Source organism: Ovis canadensis, chromosome 9 (assembly GCF_042477335.2).
Source record: "Ovis canadensis isolate MfBH-ARS-UI-01 breed Bighorn chromosome 9, ARS-UI_OviCan_v2, whole genome shotgun sequence".
Taxonomy (NCBI): Eukaryota; Metazoa; Chordata; class Mammalia; order Artiodactyla; family Bovidae; genus Ovis; species Ovis canadensis.
The window spans coordinates 53,109,908-53,133,828 of NC_091253.1; the positions used below are offsets into that span (position 1 = coordinate 53,109,908).

Consider the following 23,921-nt stretch of genomic DNA (forward strand, 5'->3'; position numbering starts at 1 on the left):
CTCTTTACCTCTTCTGTCCAGGCTTTCAGGTATAGCACTGAAAACAGATGGATAGTTTTTCTGTTTTAAGGAAAGAGCATTTACTTGGGGCGAAGTTTCAAGGTACATGTCATAATGATTTAACATTTAACATGCATTTTTTTGTTTGCTTTTTGCTTTGGAGGTTTATGTTTGTTTTTGCTTTAAGCATAGCATAATGTCCTCTGTATTATGATTTCATCTGAAAAGTTCTGCTCATTAGGGTTATCACTAGCCTATTTAGTACCTTTGTATAAATTAGGAAAAGGTACCTTTCCCCCTAGACAGGGCCTCATGAGAAAATGTAGTACAACTGGATTTTGGCCCCCACTCACCCTTGGCCAGGCCTTCTTGTATAAGCAAACAAAATGAAGCATTATGCATGGTACAAATTCAGATTCTGAACTTTGTGCTGATTTGCATTTGTTTTGAAAGCCTATTGTAACAAAAGCAGCTTGTAGTTTCCAGAGACTTTTACATATATAGAATTCTAAAAATAAAGCAGAGGAGATAAAATAGCTTCCTTTGCAGAACAGTATGGAAGCCTAATGAAAATAGATGAGAGTTTTTATTCCAAATATAATATTATCTTACAATTACTCGTAGTTCTGTTTTTGGGGTGGGGGCACACCAGCTTGTGGGATCAGATCCCTGACTAGGGGTTGAACCTCTAAGCAACTCCCACTAGTTGTTCTTTATATTTTTATATGATGCCTTACATTAAGCTTTACTACATTAATAACAGCCTACTGTATATATTATTACATTTTTAATTGAAAAATATTAGCTCATTTCCTGTAACATAGAGCATTCTGATTCCATAATTAATGTGTCAGCTTGTCATGCAATTAATTGTCCGATGCTTTTGTATGAACAGTTCTGTAAGTCTTGTCATTGAACTTTCGGTCTTTCCTACTTCCTCAGGTTCTTTGGTCTGGGAAGCCATATGGGTCATCTCGGAGTATTGTAAGGAAAATTGGTACCAATTTATCTCTGATCCAGTGTCCAAGAGTTCAGTTTCAGGTACTGTATTTTATATACTTCAGATTTTATATTAATATGTTCATTGGTGATGTAAATAGGCAAGGCAGCTTTAAAAGTACTTTTTGAACCTCTCCTTCCATTGATGCCACTATCAATAAAATAAGAGGATAAAAACCACAGTAAAGTCTTTCTAATTTTAGTTCCTCTGTGATTATTTAAGCTCTTTAAGACATTTATCCTTAAGAATACATATTTGAAGACTTAGAAGCATATAGTAAGCCAAGCAGTTAATTCCCAGGTGACCTTGAAAATTGTCTTCTAGCACCAAGTCAGGAACCACTCACCTCTTTGCTTGGATATAAAGGTCGTATTTTTTTGATCTGGGCTTTTGTTCCTTACTGTTGTTTTAGTGTTAGACATGTATCAAGTAGCTTTGTTCTTGTTTTTCGGTAATTCTCTACAACAGTAATAAGACAAAACCTTTTAGTTCAACATTTAAGTATAATATAAAGTTCAGCAGATATTTATGCCAATTTTAAATAATAGATTAACATGTGAAATGTGGAAGATATATATTTGATTCATAATTCAGAAGTGCTCTTACTATCTGGTGAGCTTACTAGATATTATGTCTTACTTAAAAATGACTTCTTGTAGAGACAGTTAACAGTCTGTTCCTCAGTAAGTGGTAGAAATTAGCATTTGTTCAGATTGACTAACAAGGTTGGTCATTGTTGTGCCCACTAGCAGACTGACTGGCAAAACCCTTGTGCATCAATCTAGACATTGACAAATTGGAACTTTCCAGAAGTAATTTTTATCAAATGATACAAAATGATGAATTTTATCAAATTAAAAAAAATTAAAGTGGAGAAACCTATGGTAGTAATTCTGTCAAGCACAATATCTGAGAATTTAGTTCAGTTAGACACCAATTGCTGATTGCTTTATTTACCAATTTCCTTCAAATAACTATTGTGTTAACCAAGACTTACTTTCTTCTGATCACACTGTTCCATTTAAATTCTGTTTATCAATCTGCTTAACCTAGTTGCAGGAGAACTTGCTCCAACATTTGTGTTCACCTAGCTAGATGTGAATGAAAGCGGTGAAGATAATCTAGCATTTTCTGGTAGCAGCCCAAATCTGCCTTGACAGTCAGTGGACTGAGGTACTAGGACCAAGTTCATTTCTTGGAAGGAGCTCCTTTCTCAATGTTATTAGTACTTAGAAGGGTCTGAGCAGAAAAAGAATTTTAGGTTTAGTACAGGAGCTAGATTTGAAAAGAGATTAACATAAGGAGAAAGGAATAAGGTATAAGAAATACTGGTGACCTACTTGAGAGTGTAGTAGGAAACAAGACATTTGTTTAAAGTGAGATTTTTACTTCTAGGCAGCTTTGTAGCATGCTGTTTCTTTTCAGATTCAAAATCAATCTTAAAGTATATTATCTGCTAGTTAGATAATTTGTCTGGTATTTTTCCTCTGTATCCTCTGGTATTTTTGTTTTGTTTTTACTGAGTCTATTAGAAATTTTAAAAATGGAGAACCTTTGAAAACTACAAGGGATGCAGTTTAGAGTAATAAAATTGACAATCATTTTTGCTATTTCTCTGGCTCATTGGGGGTTTGATTGATATGGAATATGTTTGGACTGTCTAGGACTCCAACACGACTATAGGAAGTCTGAAAGTGGGAAGCCACTGTTAGACCCAAAGAGAGTAGACCCCATTATGGGGCCCTATTTGGGAGACAAAAGTTGAAATAGATTAAACATGAGAATGAAGCATTCATAGGTCAATTCAGAAGGAGTAGTCAAAGCCAGTTCTTTGTTGTCCTGGGTGATTTCAGCGTCTTTGGAAACAGTTTCATATTTTCTTTACTTCCTGTACTCTTGTTGGCTTTCACTTCTGTTCCTTCCGTTGTACCCACACACTCAGGCAACACCTCAACTGTCTCACCCTCAGAACAGTTTTCACCGCTGAGCTCTTAGGCCTCAGCATGTTCCTTCTAGACCGCACCATCTCTTCATTGTTGTCAGCTGACCCATTATCTGGACAAGTAAGACTCTCACATGAACAAGGGGCAAGACAGGAGTGTAACTTTGTGATGTGAGGGTTAGGATATCTAACTCTGAGTATCATAAGTGGTACATAATTAGTGTACAATAGAAGTATGCCAGTGGTGGGATTTTATCGTTATTGCCACCTTACAGCAGAATAGCAAATTAAACTTATTTGGCTCACTAAATGAACTCTGTGATTTTACAGATTTGATTTCTGTATATTTATAGGGTCGCAGATCAGAACATAGATCAACATGTTTATTTACACCTGAATCCAGTTAACGGTCACAGGGAATATTGTGCTGGGAATAAAAATGAGATAATGAATGTAAAAAAGCATGTAAAAGCACTCAATATATTTTTGCTATATTGTTTGTTGGAATGGGGTTCAGAGGTTTTGATTTACAGTGCTTCTTGATACTAGGTGCATATTTAAATCACCAGGAACATTAAAAAATAAAACATACATGCTTGGGCTCTACCCTCAAGGCTCCACCCCCCTCACAAAAACGCTTAACAGGGCTTATAAAGAATATAGATATCATTCAAAGCTTACTAAATCTGAGTTTCATATATTTGACTTTCTTTCATACATTTGTTTTTTAAAACCTCTTTTAGGAGCTTTTGCAGCTGGGGTTGAGGACTTCATTTACAGGTTGTGTTTTCATATTTTGCTGAAGAAAGTTTAAAGCAGCAACATGCCTATCTGTTGGCAAATATGAAAGTAGTCACTAAAGCACCTTTAGGGTCATTTTTAATAAATTTAAAATTTTATGAGTTTAACACATGGAATTTAAGTGTGGCTTATTGGGAGTAATAAATAAATACTACACTTAAAAAACCTAAGTGAAGTGAAATTGCTCAGTCGTGTCCAACTCTTTGCAACCCCATGGACTGTAGCCTACCAGGCTCCTCTGTCCATGGGATTTTCTGGGCAATAGTCCTGGAGGGGATTGCCATTTCCTTCTCCAGAGGATCTTCCCAACCCAGGGATCAAAAAACCTAGGGCAACAAAAAAGTGATCTTGCATGCTGTCAGATGAAGGGATGGGTGGGGACTTGGCCCTGTGCTATAGGAGTTTGAATCCCTGCTCTGCCACCCGCAGACCTCTGGGTAATTTTACCTGGACTACCTTGGTTTTTTCCTGTGGAAACCCTGCCCCAGGCTGGTTTCTGGGATGGCTGAGAGTGATTGTTGGAATTGGTGGAGAAGGGAATGTTCTGTAACTAAACAAGTAATGATAAGCTTCTCACTACAGTTCTCACACTGTCACTAAGTCTGGAAGGAAAACAACCACCTGCCACATGGCACTTAGCAAATAAACATGAGACCCATGTATTATGTTAGGTATTGTTGGTCAGTGATGAACCAAACAGTCATGATCTTCACCCTTACTGGGATATAGTTCAGAGGAGAGATAGTAAACAAGGAAATAAGCTAATAAATGTACAATTACCACTTACACTGAGTGCCCTGAAGGAAAAATTAGTGTAGCATGGGAAGACTAACAGGTGGTCCAGGAGGAATAACTAAAGATTAGAGAGAGCCAGCCCTGCAGATAGCTGAGGAGAGGAATGAAGGTGGGAGCGGTGTTGGCTGAGAACAGGAAGTGCAGAGGTCCTGAGGCAAGGCTGAAGTTACTGTGTGAGGGACGGAGACCAGGCGCCTCTGTCAGGAACAGGTGAGGTGAGAGACATAGTGTATATCATGGTCTTTGATGTCTGAGCCTTCTGAGGATAAGTACCTGGATTCATACTAAGAATCCTTGGTAATCTTAACATTTTCCCCAGTTTGTTGTTGCTGGTGTTGTTCAGTCACTAAGTCATGTTCGACTCTTTGTGACCCCATGGACTGCAGCATGCCAGGTTTCCCTGTCCTTCACTATCTCCCGGAGTTTGCTCAAACTCATGCCCATTGAGTTGGTGATGCCATCCAACCATCTCACCTCTGTCACCCTCTTCTCCTCCTGCCTTCAGTCTTTCCCAGCCTCAGGGTCTTTTCCAATGGGTCAGCTCTTCCCAGCAGGTGGCCAAAGTATTGGAGTTTCAGCTTCAGCAACAGTCCTTCCAGTGAATATTCCAGGTTGATTTCCTTTAGGATGGACTGATTTGATCTCCTTGCTCTCAAGAGTCTTCTCCAGCACCACAGTTTGCAAGCATCAATTCTTTGGTACTCAGTCTACTTTATAGCGCAACTCTCACTTCTGTATATGACTACTGGAAAAACCATAGCTTTGACTATATAGACCTTTGTCAGCAAAGCGATGTCTCTGCTTTTTAATACACTGTCTAGGTTTGTCATAGCTTCTCTTCCAAGGAGCAAGCATCTTTTAATTTTGTGTCTGCAGTAATTTTGGAGCCCAAGAAAATGAAATCTGTCACTATTTCCACTTTTCCCCCCCATCTATTTGCCATGAAGTGATGGGACCAGATACCATGGACTTTGTTTTTTGAATGTTGACTTTTAAGCCAGCTTTTTCACTCTCTTTCACCTTCATCAAAGGCTCTTTAGTTCCTCTTTGCTCTCTGCCGTTACAGTGGTGAAAGTGAAAGTCGCTCAGTCGTGTCTGACTCTTTGTGACCCTATGGACTGTCCATGGAATTCTCTAGGCCAGAATACTGGAGTGGGTAGCCTTTCCCTTCTCCAGGGGATCTTCCCAACCCAGGGATTGAACCCAGGTCTCCTGAATTGCGGGTGGATTCTTTACCAGCTGAGCCACAAGGGAAGCCCCGTTAATGTGGTACCATCTGCATATCTGAGGTTGTTGATACTTCTCCCGGCAATCATGATTCCAGCTTGGTCTTCATCTAGCCCTGCATTTCGCATGATATACTCTGCATTTAAGTTAAATAAGCAGTGTGACAAGATGCAGTCTTGACATCTTCCTTTCCCAGTTTGGAACCAGTCTGTTGTTCCATGTCTGGTTCTAACTGTTGCTTCTTGACCTGTATACAGGTTTCTCAGGAGGCAGGAAAGGTGGTGTGGTATTCTCATCTGTTTAAGAATTTTCCACAGTTTGTTGTGATCCACATAGTCAAAGGCTTTAGTGTGTCAGCGAAGCAGAAGTAGATGTTTTTTTTGAATTCTCTTGCTTTTTCAATGATCCAGTGGATGTTGGCAATTTGATCTCTGGTTACTGTGCTTTTTCTAAATCCAGCTTATACATCTGGTAGTTCTAGGTTCACACACTGTTGAAGCCTGACCTGGAGGATTTTGAGCATTACTTTGCTAGCATGTGAAATGAGCACAATTGTGCGGTAGTTTGAACATTCTTTGATGTTGCCTTTCTTTGGGATTGGAATAAAAACTGACCTTTTCCAGTCCTGTGGTCACTGCTGAGTCTTCCAAATTTAGATTTACCAGATCTAGTCCCTTGAATTTATTCATCACTGCCACTGGGTAATCATAAGGGATTTGGTTTAGGTCATGCCTGAATGGCCAGTGGTTTTCCCTACTTTGTTCAATTTGAGCTTGAATTTTGCAATAAAGAGCTGATGATCTGACCCACAGTCAGCTCCAGGTCTTGGGTTTGCTGACTGTATAGTGCTTCTCCACGTTCAGCTACAAGGAATATAATCAATCTGATTTCAGTATTGACTATCTGGTGATGTCCATGTATAGAGTCATTTCCTGTGTTGTTGGAAGAGGGTGTTCGTTATGACCATTGTATTCTCTTGGCAAAACTCTGTTAGCCTATGCCCTGCTTCATTTTGTATTCAAGGCCAAACTTTCCTGTTACTCCAGGTATCTCTTGATTTCCTACTTTTGCATTCCAGTCTCCTGTGATGAAAAGGACATCTTTTTTTGGTGTTTGTTCTAGGAAGCTTTGTAGAGCTTCATAGAATCATTCAACTTCAACTTCTTTATCTTTATTGGTTGGGGCATAGACCTGGATTATTGTGATGTTGAATAGTTTGCCTTGGGAAATGAACCAAGATCATTCTGTCATTTTCAGATTGCACCCAAGTACTGCATTTCGGACTCTTTTGTTGACTTTGAGGGCTACTCCATTGCTTCTAAGGGATTCTTGCCCACAGTAGTACATATAATGGTCATCTGTATTAAATTTGCCCATTCCCGTCCATTTTACCTTGATTCATGAACCTAACAGTCCAGGTTCCTATGCAATATTGTTCTTTACAGCATTGGACTTTACTTTTACCACCAGACACATCCACAACTAGGCATCATTCTGCTTTGGCTCAGTCTCTTCATTCTTTCTGGAGCTATTTCTCTGTTCTTCCCCAGTAGCATATTGGACACCTGCCGACCTGGGGGGCTCATCTTTCAGTGTCCTATCTTTTTGCCTTTTCATACTGTTTATGGGGTTCTCAAGGCAAGAATACTGAAGTGGTTTGCCATTCCCTCCTCCAGTGGACCACGTTTTATCAGGCCATGACTAGCAGGGACCTGCCCGTCGGCATTACCCATTACTTTCTGATAATCTGCGGTATGCTAGCATGAAATGTCACACTGTGTGCGATGTCTATTTCTAGATATTAATATTTTTGCTATAAGATGGCCGTTAAGGATAACCGAGTCAAGATTACAAGTGTTATGTTGTATAAATTTGGTAGCCTGCCATAGTAATTTGAAGCCCAGCTCTGTAAATAACATTTATGATATTTTATTCTTTCTCAATAATTGACTTCTTAGAGACTTGTTTCTCCATTCGGGATACTGTTACTTACCTTCCTGGGTTATTTTGAGAGATAAACACATTTCTCTCCCTCTCGACTGTCAGGTTTTTTTTCCTTCTCCCTGTTTTCCCTCACCTTCTTCCCTCCCCCATTCTAGGTGTATCATGAATAGAAAGTGTTAATAAATGCTCAATTTCTTTTTTTTTAAGTGACCGCATCACTCACCAGTGTTAGTGCCTGCATTTCAGCTAGAGTATTTGGTGTTTTACACAGGCATGCCCTGTGACCTATTGGTGTCACTATATTAAAATGTAGAAATTCTGCTTTTAATATTTTAACTATGACAGGAATTGGTAGAAAAAGAGAAATAATTAAACTTATAAATAAAAAAGCTAGATGTTGTTATCAATATTTTACAGTATTGCTTTGAAGAATACATGTTTTGTATTTAGCTATAGACAACTGGTGGTAAAATAGACTGAGTATATTTACTGTTACACCATTTTTGGCATGAAGCAAGAATCCTGGTTCCTGGGACCAGTGTGTTAATTTTATGAAAAGTCCCACGAGGACATGCTGAGTTCTTCTAATATTTTAAGTATTTCAATACTTTATATTTTTCTTTTATGTATTTTATTTAATAAATCAGTTTCTTTAATATAGTTTTACATTATCAGAATGTTTTAAATAACCCAAAGTTACTTTGGTAAAATTCTTGAAATATAATTGAATCTTGGATAATTTAAATTGTATCAAATGTTGATTTGAATTTCTTAAGATCAATAAAAAAATACAGTGCTACTAAATCTTGCTCTGAATGAAATGCTTTTCATACTTTCTGAAAAGACTTTGGATACTGATAAACACTAATTTTAATTTTATAATCCCCTTGATTTTGAAAAAGAAAAATTTCCTATCCCTTCACTGTTGTTGTTTTGTTTTTTCCCCCTACTAACAATAGCTGTGATAGGACAGGACCTTGCTGGAACTTTCAGTAAGTTGACCTTTACTTTTTCGAACTTCCCATCAGTCATCCATGCATGTCAGTAGTGGCGTCTACATCATACTTGCTAGAATTCCATGCCCTCAGACCCCATGCCTATGCTAACCTCACCTACACCAGCACTTTACTGAGTGAATTGTCCTCGTCATTTCATGCTCATGCTACTGAATGCACATTTCAGCAACAGCGGAAGAGGCCTTTTAAAAAAAGATTAGTATTACTGTTTTTTCAGTTTTATTTTTTAGTATTGAGTTTGGTTTCCCCAGGGACTTTGTTAGGCTTTTTTGGTGGCATAAATCACTGTTATAACCTAGATATGTAACTTAAATATTTAAACTGCTTTATTTTGTGGGGCAGGATGTCAACTAGAGATGATACAGATTATTATTAATTCTGGAGTTGGTGCTTGACAGTGTCATTAACATTTTCATTTCATTGTGTACATGTTGTAGACATGATATTATTTCAGTGATTACATTTAATCAGTGTTTAGTAAGGTTACAAACTAAGTCCATGGAATAATCTTTTTTTAAAAAGTTTGTGCAAAAAGCATCATTTCATGTTTAATATATGAAGTATTGCAGATGTAAAATTGAGAAGTATTGTATGATCTTTACATTATAAAATACTCTGACAAGCTGTCACAAAACTTAAATTTTTGAGTGTTCTTAGAAAAGTATCATTTTGCTTCCTTTTATGAACAAAATTATCTGAGACGAAAACAGCAATTTTTGTAACCTTTATTGGGAGGAAAGAAGTCTTCAGGTCAAAACTCGATTCATCATAAATATACCTTTCTTCCTACCAACTAGTAACTGTATTAGAACAAAATTTATTTTCTAAACAAAGAATTATGTAACCAAACTGATCTTCATGAACTAGCACCTAAAGGTATTTAAAATTTTTAACCATATTAGTATTATGTGTTTGTATGGTATATTTTACAGTTGAGGAAGAAGTATTAATTCAGTGTAGCTTCCAAAAGCTTCATCTGCAATGATAGTAAGAAGGTTCAAACTAAGAATGGGTTACAGTAGAAACTTTCTGATAAACACATAAATATATAAATCTCTCTCTTTGGCCTTTCAAGCTTTTTTCTTCAATTGAGTCCACATATTCTTTTTTATTTAAACCCTATTGGAAGTATCATATTAACCTGATAACTTTTTAAGTTAATATTCATTGGCCTTTTGGCTTTGAGGCATTATTCTGTAATAAAAATTAAATTAATTATTTTTCCAGTTTTTTCAAGGTAAATTAAAAAGTCTGCATTTTCTTTATTTAAACCCTATAGGAAATACTATGTTAACCTGATAATTGGCCTTCTCGCTTTGAGGCTATTCATGTTACAAAACTTTTAAGTTCTTTTTCCATGTTTTGAAGGTAAATTTCAGAACTTGCATGCTTTTTCTTTGTTATATTTATTGGAGAATATTCTGTTCCTTCATCTCTGTGTTTAAGGTTCAGTAGGGAAGTGAAGTGAAGTCAATCAGTCGTGTCCGACTCTTCAACCCCATGGGGTGTAGCCTACCAGGCTCCTCCCTCCATGGGATTCTCCAGGCAAGAGTACTGGAGTGGGTTGCCATTTCCTTCTCCAGGGGATCTTCCCAACCCAGGAATTGAACCCTGGTCTCCCACATTCCAGGCAGACGCTTTAACCTCTGAGCTACCAGGAAAGTCTACTGCTATTTGTATTTTCAAATTTTTAGTATAGTTAATACTTCTATTTAAAAATCAAGAGATTTAATGACATTAAAAAATGTATTTTCATTGTTATAACAGCAATATCCATTTAAAAATATTGCCAGATTTAGCACAAAGTTGCTTGTTTATTCTTGTTCCTATACTTTTTTACTACATCTCTTCAGAAAAGAATTGATTCTAAAAATTTTCTTAATGTTTGAGGATGAACAGAGGTTTTTTGTTTTTTTTTAGTCTCATTTTACCTGTAAAATAAAAATTGAATAGGTTAAATTATAATTCAGAGATTACATACATTATTAAACAACAGTATGACATAAATAAAGGTCCCTTTTGTGGAGACCTTCAGTGGAAATGTGAGAAACTGCCTGTGTGTTTGTAATGCTAGAGCTGAAGCTTTTCCTTTAGGTAATTAAATGTTTCATGCTACCATTTTGGTGCTAGATGAAGAATTTTCCCTATTTGTAACTTACAGCTGACCAGCCCTACGACAGAATGGAGCTGCAGCCCCCCGGGAGAGGATGCAGTGGTGTCTTTTGCTGATGTGGGATGGGTAGCTGAAGAAGAAGGGGAGTGTTCAACAAGACAAAGGTGAGTTTGGGTGGATATCAGGCCTGAGATGCAGTATTTGTTATTTTAAGATGATATGTTTGCAGTATTTCCTTATTTTTAAACTTAAAACTTGTTTTAGTTGCAGCACACGGATCTTTTATTTGTGGTATTTGAACACTTATTTGTGGCCTGTCGAGTCTTCATAGTTCCCTGTTGTTGTTTTTCAGTCCCTAACTTGTGTCTAACTCTTTGTGATAGAGCACACCAAGCTCCTCTGTGCTTCACTGTCTCCCAGAGTTTGCTCAGATTCATGTCCACTGACTCGGTGATGCTATCTAACCATCTCATTCTCTGCTGCCCCCTTCTCCTTTTGCCTTTAATCTTTCTCAACATCAGGGTCTTTTCCAGTGAATCTGCTCTTTGCATCAGTACAAAGTATTGGAGCTTCAACCTCAGCACCAGTCTTTCCAGTGCATATTCAGGGTTGATTTCCTTTAGGATTGACTGGTTTAATCTCCTTGCTCTCCAAGGGACTCTCATGAGTCTTCTCTAGCACCACAGTTTGAAAGTATCAGTTCTTCAGTGCTCAGCCATCTTTTTGGTCCAGTTCTCGCATCCATACATGACTACTGGAAAAACCATAGCTTTGACTAAGACAGACCATTGTCCGCAAAGTGATGTCTCTGCTGTTTAGTATGCTGTCTAGGTTTGTCATAACTTTCCTTCCAAGGAGCAAAAGTCTTCTAATTTCATGGCTGCAGTCACCATCCATAGTGATTTTGGAGCCCAAGAAGATAAAATCTATGACTTCTTCCACTTTTTCCTCTTTTATTTGCAATGAAGTGATGGAACTGGATCCCATGATCTTAGTTTTTTTAATGTTGAATTTCAAGCCAGCTTTTTCACTCTCCTCTTTCATCCTCAAGAGGTTCTTTAGTTCCTCTTTACTTTCTGCCATTAAGAGTGGTATTATCTGCATTCTTTGCCCAGCGATCAAACCCAGGTCCCCTACAGTGGGAGCACAGATTCCCAGCCACTGGACCACCAGGGAAGTCCCTGCAGTATTTCTTTTTATTAGCCTAATATGATCTCCAGTAATTCAGTTCTCTTTTTTGTCCTTTTAAGGACTCAGCTAGTATTTGTAAAGTTCTTAGAGACATATAACTGTTTAGGTCCTTAAGAATTACAGAATTCCTTGCCCTTCAGAAGTTTACATTCTAAAATGAAACCAGAAAGACCTTATCATAAACGTGTTTAGATAAGTAGAGTAAATATAATGGTCTTATTAGAGCAAAGGCATCACTGTGGATCATATTAGAAGATTTGTGTGTATCGTCAAGATGAGTTTTGATTCAAAGGAGACAGTGTAAGAGAGAAGTGCTTTCATTGATTTAATAGAGCCTGAATCAATTACTGACTTCTGTTCAATCTGATAAACACTTACTCAACTTTTCATTCTTACTAGGTATCAAGGATACAGAGATAAAGTAAGACACAGTTGTGGCTTTCCAGGAATACTTGGAAATATTTGCTAGAGGAGATTATAAAAGGAAATCAATAATAGCAATACTGGAAAGACTACTAAATAAATACAGTAGTCCACTGGGGATGGGAGGCTCAGCGGGGCTTCTCCCGCTGAGTGCTGCCAGAGCTGAGTGCTGAGGTGCAGTAGGAGCCATTCAGCTGGGAAGGCTGTATTCCAGGGAAGGTGAACATGATTAAAGGCACTCGTCAGGAGCCCACGTGGCATGTTCAGGAGACTCCAAATGGCTCTGTGAGGCTAGAGAGTAGCAGAGAAGGGTAAGCTGCAGGAGATGGATATGGAAAGTAGGTTGAGGTTTAAAGGTCATACATATTAGGGTAAGAAATTCATACTTTTTCTTGATAAGCAGTGTGGAGCCTTGGAAGAAGTTGAAGCACCATTGTAATATTACCAAATTTGTATTTTAGTTAAAATTTCCTGTAAACAGTATAAACAGTGGAGGGGAGCCAGGCAAGGAAATAGGCTAAATAGAGATGATAAGTTTGACTAAACTAAGAAACAGAACACATGAGAAAAAGGACAAAAATCAAGGGATACTCAGAAGGATTTAAAAGACTTAGAAACTTTTTAGGTATTGGGGTTGAGAAGGGAAGAGTCTAGGAAAAGTCCTAGGTTTTTGAGTAGGATATTATGAGAATGGGGTAACAGTTAATAAGAATGTAAAAAAAAAGATTTCTTCTTGGTGGACAGGAGTAGGAGGTAGTCCAGCGTGGACTACACTGTGCTTGAGTGTCCTGTGGGACACTTGTTCTGGAGCTTGTTGATGTAGTTAGATATTGATAAGGACATGTGGATGGAATGGATGATAGCCAGAATACTCAAGGAGCATATAGAAGACAAATGCTGGATAAAGCTAGCATTTGGGAGTAAAAAAGGGAAAAATAAAGAGGGGACTTCCCTACCCCCAGAGGCAGCTCAAGAGGCAGGAGGAAAACCAACAGAGAGTGTTGTCGTGGAAGGAGAGGCAGGAGAGCTTCAGGGAAGTGGAGTAAGCTGCCATCAGTGTCAAATACTTAGAGGCGAGTAAACCAAAACACTAGCAGGTTTCCATTTTGTTTTGTAGTTGAAAGATGACTTTAGCAAGAGTAATTTTATTTGAATGGTATTTGCTGAATAAAATAAGGACCAAATAATCCAGCAGCAAAGAAGGAATTTGATTTGAATGATAGGTAGGAGAGGGGCCATAGCATTAGATGAACAGACCAGGTTACTGCAGGATTAGCAGGTAAAGAGCTTTTCTTAAGATGTTTATTTTTTGACTAAACTTTTAATTTTGAGATAACCATAGATTCTTCTGGAGAAGGAAATGGCAACCCACTCCAGTATTCTTGCCTAGAGAATCCCATGGACAGAAGAAGAGCCTGTTGGACTGCCGTCTGTGGGGTCGCATAGAGTTGGACACGACTGAAGCGACTTAGCATGCACGCATGCATTGGAGAAGGAAATGGCAACCCACTCCAGTATTCTTGCCTGGAGAATCCCAGGGACAGAAGAGCCTGTTGGGCTGCCGTCTGTGGGGTCGCACAGACTCGGACACGACTGAAGCAACTTAGTGGCAGCAGCAGCATAGGTTCTTCACATGCAGTTATAAGTACAGAAGCACAGACTTTATAAGGGTACAGAAGCATTTTCTATACCTTTTAATCTCCAGTGGTAACGTCCTACAAAACATGGTGCATTATCATAGCCAGGATACTGACACTGCTCTAGTCAAGATGCAGAATATTTCTGCATTACAAGAATCCCTCGTGTTGGCCCCGTGTTAGAGCCACAGTCACTTCCCTCACATCTCCAACCCCTCCTTAATTAATGGCAATCATGTACCTGTTTTCCGTTTCCACAGTTTTCTCATTTCAAGATGGTTGTATAAATCAAGTCATACAATATACAGTCTTTTAGGACTGGCTTTTCTCACTAAGCATAATCTCTAGTGATGCATCCAGGCTGCTATGTGTAACAGCAGCTTTTGTGTGTGTGTGTGTGTTTAATAGCATTCCTTGGTATGCAGGGACCACAGTTTGTTTAACCGTGCACTGGCTGATGGACATCTGGATTGATTCCAGTTCTTGGCTTCTCTAAGTCAAGTTAATATAAATGTGTACAGGATTTTGAACCAGCATGATTTTTCCTTTTTCTGGGATAAATGCCCGTGAGTGGAGTTGTTGCCTCATGTGAGTCACAAGGTGGTTGCGTGTTTATTTTTTTAAGAAACTGGCTGAATCATTACATTCTCACCAGCCAGTTTCTGTACTTTCTCACCATTTGATGTTTTCACTCTTTTTTCCTTTTTCATTTGTTGCCATTCTAATAGGTATATATTGTGCATCTCAGGATTTTAATTTGTGTTTTCGTAATGGCTAATGATGAACATTTTTCATGTGTTTGCTCTCTTATATGCTTTGAATAGAATGTCTCTTCATGTCTTTTTCCCACTTTCTAATTGGGTTTTCTTTTGAGAGTTCTTTGTATATGCTAGATATGAATCATTTTTCAGATGTGTGGTTTATAAACATTTTCTCCCAAGTGTGGGGCAAGTAGCACAAGTAAGGCAGGACAAGTTAAAGCTTGTCTTTTCCTCTGTTAACTGTCTTTCACAGAGCAAAACTTTAAAATTTTAATTTGTTCCTTTTTCCTTTCATGGATCATACTTTGGTGTCAGTATAAGAAATCCGTACCTAGTGTTAAGATCCTTCAGATTTTCTCCTGTTTTTTGTTTTTTCAAGCTTATAGTTTTATGTTTTACAGTTAAGTCTCTGATCCTTTGGTTTTGGTATCAGGATAATAACAAGCTTCAGAAAATGAAGCTTATCTATTTTCTGAAGAGATTGTGTGGAACTGGCATTAATTCTTTAAACATTTAGAAGAGTTATCCTGTGAGCCATCTGGATCTGGAGATTTCTTTTTGGTGACATTGATTGATTTTTTTTTTCATGGAAAGGCATTTTATTTTAAACATAGCAGTGTGTACCTGTCAATCCTAAATTCCCAGTCTCTCCTTCCCTTCCACTCTTACTCGCTGGTAACCATAAGTTCATTCTCTAAATCTGAGAGTCTGTTTCTGTTTTTGTAAGTAAATTCATTTATATCATTTTAGATTCTGCATATAAGCGATATCTGTGATATATGTCTTTCTCTGACTTACTTAGATCATCTCCGGGTCCATCTGTGTTGCTGCAGATGGCATTATTTCATTCTTTCTGAGAAATATTCCATTTTATATATTTGCCATATCTTCTTTATCCATTCATCTGTGGTTGGACATTTAGATTTTCCATGTCTTGGCTTATTGTAAACAGTGGTGCAGTGAACACTGGGTGGATGTATCCTTTCAAACCATGTTTTTCTCTAGGTATATGCCCAAAAGGGGGACTGCTGGATCGTATGGTAGTTCTAGTTTTAGGTTTTAAGGAACCTCCGTACTGTTCTCTGTAGTGACTGTACCAGTTTACATTCCCACCAACAGTGTAGGAGGGATCCTTTTTCTCCACACCTTCTCCAGCATTTATGTTTTGCATATTTTTTGATGAGAACCATTTTGACTGGTGTGAGGTCGTATTTTATTGTAGTTTGATTTGCATTTCTCTAATAATTAGTTGTTAGAGAAGACTCTTGAGAGTCCCTTGGACTGCAAGGAGATCCAGCCAGTCCATTCTAAAGATCAGTCCTGGGATTTCTTTGGAAGGAATGATGCTCAAGCTGAAACTCCAGTACTTTGGCCACCTCATGCCAAGAGTTGACTCATTGGAAAAGACTCTGATGCTGGGAGGGATTGGGGGCAGGAGGAGAAGGGGATGACAGAGGATGAGATGGCTGGATGGCATCACTGACTCGATGGACGTGAGTCTGAGTGAACTCCAGGAGTTGGTGATGGACAGGGAGGCCTGGCGGTGCTGCGATTCATGGGGTCGCAAAGAGTCCGGACACGACTGAGCGACTGAACTCAACTGACTAAACTGAATCATTAGTGGTGTTGATCATTTTCCATGTGCTCCTTGGCTATCTGTATGTCTTCTTTGGAGAAATGTCTTTTTAGGTCTTCTGTGCATTTTTTAATTTTTTAATGTTGAGTTGTATGTAAATTTTGGTGACTAATCCCATGTTGGTTGCATCATTTGCAAATATTTTATACCATTCTGTGGTTTGTGTTTTTCATTTTGTTTATGGTGTACTTTGTTGTGCAAATGCTTTTGAGTTTAATTTGTTTAGGTCCCATTTGGTTATTTTTGTTTTTATTTTCATTACTCTGGGAGACAAATTGAAAAAGATACTGCTGTGATTTATGTCAAAGGGTCTTCTGCCTATCTGGTCTTAAAGTTAGGTCTTTAATCCATTTTTAGTTTATTTCTGTGTGTATGATGTTAAAGAATGTTTAATTTCATTCTTCTACATGTGGCTGTCCAGTTTCCCAGCAGCATTAACTGAAGAGACTTGTCTTTCCTCCATTTTATAGTCTTGCCTCTTTTGACATAGATTAATTGGCCATAGGTGTAGTTGAATTTTGGTGAGTTTTAAAATTATGAGTTCAAGTTCCTTAATAAAGTTATGTGACTATTTTATGAATTTCATATTGGAAGAGATGTAGTAGATAGTATTTTTACCTCTGAAGTCTCTAGAAATTTGTCCTCTGTTTCATTCCTGATATTAGTAATTTATGTCTTCTCTTTTAAAAATATTTGTCCATGTATTAATCTTTTCAAAGAACAATACTTTTATTGATTTTTCTTTTTTTTTCAATTTTATTGATTTCTGCTCCTATCCATTATTTTCTTCCTTCTGCTTGCTTTGAGTTTTTTTTTTCCCCTAGGTTTTTTAGGTGAGAGTTGATATTACTGAAACTTTCTTTTTTCTAATGTAAGCATTTAGTACGGTAAACTTCTCAACACTGCTTTTATCTGCATTCCACAAGTTTTGGTACGTTGTAATTATATTGTAATCCAGTTCATTGTATTTTTTGATTTCCCTTGAGACAACCTCTTTTAACTGTTGAAGTTAGAAGTTTGTTGTTCAGTTTCCAAATGTTGGAAATTTTGCTATTTTTCAGTTACTAAGTTCTGGTTTGATTCTGCTGTGATCAGAGGACACAACTGTATCCAGTTGTCCCTTGAATAACACCAGTTTGGACTGTGGGGGGCTATTTGTATACAGATTCTTTCCGTTGTAAGTAGTATAGTCCTGTACAATCCAAGGGTGGTTGTCTACAGAATCTGAGGCACTGTGGATGCAGAGGAACTACAGATATGGAGGGGAGACTCTAATTTATATGAGATTTTGGACTTTGGTGAGGATTGGAGCCCCTAAATCATGTGTTGTTCAAGGGTCAGTTGTATTTTCATCCCTTTAAAATTTTTTGAGAATTTCTTTTAATGGTTCAAGATATAGGTCATTTTGGTTTATGTTGCATGAGTACTAGAAATGAATGTGTACTGTTGTTAATGGATTGTCCTATAAATGTCAAATAGATCCTGTTGGTATTGCTAAATTCTGCTGTATCCTTCTTGATTTTCTGTTTATTCTAACAGTTACTGTGGAGGAGGTATTGAAGTCTCCAATGGTATTTGCGGATTTCTCCTTTCTGTTCTGTTAGCTTTTAGTTTTCATATTTTGGAATTTTATTGTTTGGTGCATACATGTTTAGGATTGCTGTGTCTTCTTATCTTCTTACTCTTATATAATGTTACTCTCTGCCCCTGGTAATTTTCTTTGCTCTTAAGTCCATTTAATGAAATATAGTCACAACTGGTGTTTTTTGGTTGATGTTTGCATAATACGTCTTTCTTTTGACTTTCATCCTACCTATATAATTACCTTTGAAGTGAGTTTCTTATAGACTCTTGTTGGGTCATACTTTTTAAATTTATTCTGCCTGTCTTTTAATTTTTGTATATAAACTATTTACATTTATGTAATTATTATTTTGGCACAGTGGTAAAGAATCCACCTGCAATGCAGGAAACTCAAGAAACACAGGCTCAATCCCTGGGTCAGGAAGATACAATAGAGTGGGAAATGGCAACCCGCTCCAGAATTCTTGCCTGGAAAACTCCATGGACAAAGAAGCCTGGAGGGCTGCAGCTCATGGGGTAGCATGACAGAGCGACTGAGCACATGTAAAAATATTATATGAGGTCTTGTCATTTCTTAAACTTCCCTGCAGACACTTTGAATGACATAGGACGATATAATATTTGAAATTAAGTTTATTTTCTCAAGAGGAGAATTTAAATTATCATTGTGTTTTTCTTTCTGTCTGATGCAGAGTTCTTTTTTTATTGCTTTGTCTCTGTTTAGAGAATTTCTTTGAGCCATTCTTTTTTGGGTAGGTTCTACTTGCAATAAATTCTTTTAGTTTTTATTAATTTGAGAATTATTGATTTTCCCAGTCTTGAAGTATATGCTTTTGCTGGATATAAGGTTAGAATTTCATAGAATTTTCTTTTAGTACTTGAAAAATGTGCCAGTTTCTTCAAGTCTCAATGGTTTCAGTTGAGAAAACCTCTGTCCTTCAAATAGGACCTCTTTCCTATTTAGGGAAAAACTTTCTCTAGTTGCTTTAAGATTTTCTTTTATTTATGTTGGTTTAAAAAATTAACACAAATTTAAATTAAAAAATATTTTGTCTCACACTTCTGAGAATACTTTCTGACAAAGGCCTTAAACAATGTCTGAGGGCATGTTCATGAAATAACCTCCTCTAAAATAAATTGGACAGTTTTATTTAACTGATAAACTGATTTTTTTTAAGAGCTCCTAATAGCATTTAGGGAGCTGGCAAACCAAACTGTATCCTAATTTAAATAAGGCATGTAAGTTATCAAGACTGAGAAATAGTTCTAATTTATCTCTTTAGTGGTGGGGAAATACTATGTAAAGATATCCTTATTCTTTTTTACTAAAGTTGCACAATTCAAATTCACGTATAAAATAGTGAGATGTGCCTTACTATAAGAGCATGTCACCTCTCTTCCCCTTCCCCAGAAGAGGAATATTAAGTCATTTACAATTCTTTTGCCATTATTACTTTTAATGGGGCTTCCCTGGTAGCTCAGCTGGTAAAGAATCCGCCTGCAAGACAGGAGACCTTGGTTCGATTCCTGGGTCAGGAAGATCCACTGGAAAAGGGATAGGCTACCCACTCCAGTATTCTTGGGCTTCCCTGGTGGTTCAGTTAGTAAAGAATCCCCCTGCAGTGTGGGAGACCTGGGTTCGATCCCTGGGTTGGGAAGATCCCTTGAAGAAGGGAACAGTTACCCATTATAGTATTCTGGCTTGGAGAATCCCACGGACTCTACAGTCCATGGGGTCACAGAGAGTCAGACACAACTGAGCAACTTTCACTTTCAATATTTACTTGTTGCTGTGCTGTATGTTCACTGCTTTGTGTGGTCTTTCTCTAGCTGTGGCAGGTGGGGGCTGCTCTTCATTGTGGTGCATGGGCTTCTCTCATCGCGGTGGTTTCTCTTATTGCGGCTCTAGAGCGCAGGCTCTGTAGCTGTGGTGTGTGGGCTGTCAAACATGCAGGAGCCAGTAGTTGCAGCGTACAGGCTCGGCAGTTGCGGCTCACAGGCTCTGGAGTGGGCTCAGTGGTTGTGGTGCACAGGCTTGGTTGCCCTGCAGCATGTGGAGTCTTCCCAGACCCGGGATCAACGCTGTGTCCCCTGCACTGGCAGGCACGTTCTTCCCACTGTGCCACCAGGGAAGTCCTGCCATTAGTTTTTTGAGTACTTTTTCAGCCTTGCCTTTTTACTCCTCTCCTCTGAGGACCTCCATGACGCAAATGTTAGATCTTCTGTTGTTGCAGGTCACTGAGACTCTGCTCCATGTTTTTTTCCCTAGTTGGTTCACTTTTTGTTTTCCTGATTAGATAATTTCTATTGTTGTGTCTCTAAATTCACTGTTAATTCCCTCTGTCTTCTTCATTCTGCTTTTGATCCTAACCATTGTGGTTTTTACGTCTAAAATTTTTATTTGGTTCCCTCCCCCCCGCTATTTTTTTTTTTTTTGCTGGACTTTTTTTTCATTTGTTTCAAGAGTGCTGGTGAATGCTCACTGAAGCATTTTTATTGTAGCTGCTTTAAAATCGGTCAGAATTTCTCACATCTCTTGTCATCTCAGAGTTGGCATCTGTCATTTGTCTTTTTTCATTCAGTTTGTATTCTTTCTGGTTATTGTCAAGAAAAGTGATTTTATTGAAATCCAGATATTTTGAGTATCTGAGACCTTGGATCATTTAAACTTTTCCTTTTACTAATAGCTTTCACTAATAGCAAGGGAAGCAAGGGTGCCACTTTGTTACTCCCAAGTGGGAGCAGAAGTCCAGGTTTCCCACTCAGCCTCCATTTGCTCTGAGGGCAGTGGTCCTTATTTTCACCGGGTAGTGGTAGGTGCTCCAGCTCCTCAGGAAGCCACCTGGAACACAGTCCTAGCAGATGGGAGGATGTCTCATTACTGCTGGATGAGGTGTAATTCTGGGCTCCCCAAATTTTCTCCACTACCCTATAGGGCTTCCCAGGTGGTGCTCGCAGTGAAGAACCTGCCTGCCAATGCAGGAGAATTAAGAGACACAGGTTCAATCCCTAGGTCAGGAAGATCCTCTGGAGAAGGGCATGGCAACCCACTCCAGTGTCCTTGCCTGGAGAATCCCATAGACAGAGAAGCCTGGAAGGTTACATAGGGCTGCACAGAGTTGGACATGACTGAAGCAACTTAGCACACACCCACACATTGCTTGTTCACCCTTGGAGGTAAACAGAAATGGCCCTCTGGATGATGTGCACACAGAAGGATTGTCTGATAGAGGAAGTGCCTTTCACTGTACAAAAAGGCTTCCCAGGTGGCACTAGTGGTAAAGAACCTGCCTGCCAGTGCAGGAGACATAAGAGACAAGGGTTCGATCCCTGGTCGGGAAGATCCCCTGGAGAAGGGCATGGCAATCCACTCCAGTGTTCTTGCCTGGAGAATCCCACGGACAGAGGAGCCTGGCAGGCTACAGTCCATGGGGTTGCAAAGAGGCTGAAGTGACTTAGTACACATGCACCCCACAGGGAGGTGGGGTAAGTCCTGGCTTTCTCCAGCACTACCTTGTAGGGATTCAGGCACCTCATTGCAGCCACTCCACTGACCCTGGGATTCTCCAGGCAAGAACACTGGAGTGGGTTGCCATTTCCTTCTCCGATGCATGAAAGTGAAAAGTGAAAGTGAAGTCGCTCAGTCATGTCCGACTCTTCCCAACCCCATGGACTGCAGCCCACCAGGCTCCTCTGCCCATGGGATTTTCCAGGTAAGAGTACTGGAGTGGGGTGCCATTGCCTTCTCTGGAAAAGGAGGGGAGGTTAAGTCTTGGTGGCATGGTGGAGGTAGGGCTACAGTGTTTCCTGTGATGTTTGGCTGGAGCAGAGCCCCTGTTTTATTTGTAAGTTATCTGTCGTGGGAGGCTGCCCCTTTCTTGGTGCTTTGGCTAAAGAGCAGGCTTTTGTTGGGGCTTTTTTTTCTTCCCTGCATCTCTTGGCATTTCTGGGTTACTCGAGCACCCAGTCTACCATATATAAGGCAAAAGGAAAACTCAGGGAATTCACTCCTATGATTTTTTTTTTTCTTAATTTCAAGTCCCACCCAGTCTGCCTTCTCTCCACCTGAGGGTCATCTTACATTTGTTGTATATATGATATCCAGAGATTTTAGTTGTAGTGAGGATGAAGAATAATGAAAAGTTCATTTGCTCCATCTTCCTCCAGATAAGTCTCTAAAGGGCTTTTAACACAAATGTCATGTTTGTACTTGATATGACCTTATAGGGTAGCTATTATGGGGATTGTGGTTATAGAGTAACTGAGTTGGTATAGTGGATCTGGATAATGAATTTTGTCTATGATGTTGAAAGTAACTGGCTAAAGGATCTTTGAAATGGTGCCCAGAAGTATTCTAGGCGAAGATCATCTGATTGTGAACAAAGTGAGAAGGAAACAGAAGATCCAGTTGGGTCTGCCTGGAGGAGGAAGTAGACACACAGGTGGGAAGTGGTCCCAGACTTCCCAGGTTAGTGACATGGCCCACATGACGAGGAAAAGTGGGTGGGCTTTCTTTTGCAGTGTGGTGCCGTATCACTTTTTGCATCAGTTGTGATTAACTATTGTTGTTACTGTTGTTCAGTCTCTCAGTCGTGTCCAGCTCTTTGCAACTCCGTGGACTGCAGCATGCCAGGTTTCCCTGTCCTTCATCATCTCCCAGAGCTTGTTCAAACTCATGTCCGTTGAGTTGGTGATGCCATCCAACCATCTCATCCTCTGTCATCCCCTTCTCCTGCCTTCAGTGTTTCCCAGCATCAGAGTCTTTTCTAGAGTCAGCTCTTTGTATCAGGTGGCCAAAGTATTGGCACTTCATGTGTATAAACCTGTATGTCTGGGGGAAGGTACTGTTATTTTCCTGTGGCTGAAAAGAAACTCACTCAGTTGTGTCCAGATCTTTGCAACCCCATGGACTATACAGTCCATAGAATTCTCCAGGCCAGAATACTAGAGTGGGTAGCTTATCCCATCTCCAGGGGCTCTTCCTGACCCAGGAATCGAACCAGGGTTTCCTGCATTGCAGGTAGATTCTTTACCAACTGAGCTGTCAGGAAGCTGATATCCTAATAAATAGGCTGACAAAGTCTCACCATCCTCCCACAGAAGGGAGCTTTGAGGAAGCTCTATTTGGTCAGTTTCATATACCAGATCAAGTGTTTTTTACAGATCGATAAAATAGCAAATTTACCATAGAATGTATTTTAATCAGTAGGACAAAATAGAAGGATGAGAGCTGATGGAATTTTACTTTGCCTTGACAATTACTTAAGGCTCATCCTTTTACCAGGCCATTTGAGTCTTTTTTCATCTGTCACTTTGATATTAACTGCATTTCTATGGGAGCTTTATAGCTTAAACTTATAACTTAACTTAAAAACATTTAATAGAGTACCTCTAAGATTCATATAGCCATTTGAGTGTTTCTCTGCCTCTCACATTTATATGAAAGTCAAAGCTGTTCAATATATAATTATTTCTCCCTTGAAATTTATGTTGATGGCATTTCTTTAACAGTTGGTTACAGTGTTATGGTATTCTCTCTCTGGGAAAATGGCATAAGCATGAGTTACTGTATAATTGAATTTTTTTCTAAATACTTTGAACTTGAGTTTTTCACCTCTAAATTGAAAGTGCTAATACCTACACTGAGAGAATTTTGAAAGACAACATGAGAAAACTTATAGCACAGTGACACATACTGTGCAAGTCTTTTTTCTCTCTTTACACATTTTCATTTCCCATTGAATTAAAAGAATAGCCTCAGAATTAAAAAGAAATCTTCATTTTTATAAGAAGCATTGAGATTCTTAGAGTCAATATAACTGAGAGTCATTCTCAGATAATTAAGTTGTTC

The 23,921-nt window shown here is 38.8% G+C and overlaps 1 protein-coding gene across 4 annotated transcripts in view; it reads left to right on the plus strand.

The window, feature by feature from the left end:
* The window catches only part of MTFR1 (mitochondrial fission regulator 1), a 61,947-nt gene that overhangs the window by 20,769 nt on the left and 17,257 nt on the right, over window positions 1-23,921 (plus strand). For all 4 annotated transcript variants that reach the window (XM_069600122.1, XM_069600121.1, XM_069600123.1 and 1 more), the window contains 2 exons: window positions 943-1,041; window positions 10,887-11,002. In XM_069600122.1, coding sequence (XP_069456223.1) covers window positions 943-1,041; window positions 10,887-11,002 — 215 coding nt within the window. The remainder of the gene's footprint in view (window positions 1-942; window positions 1,042-10,886; window positions 11,003-23,921) is intronic.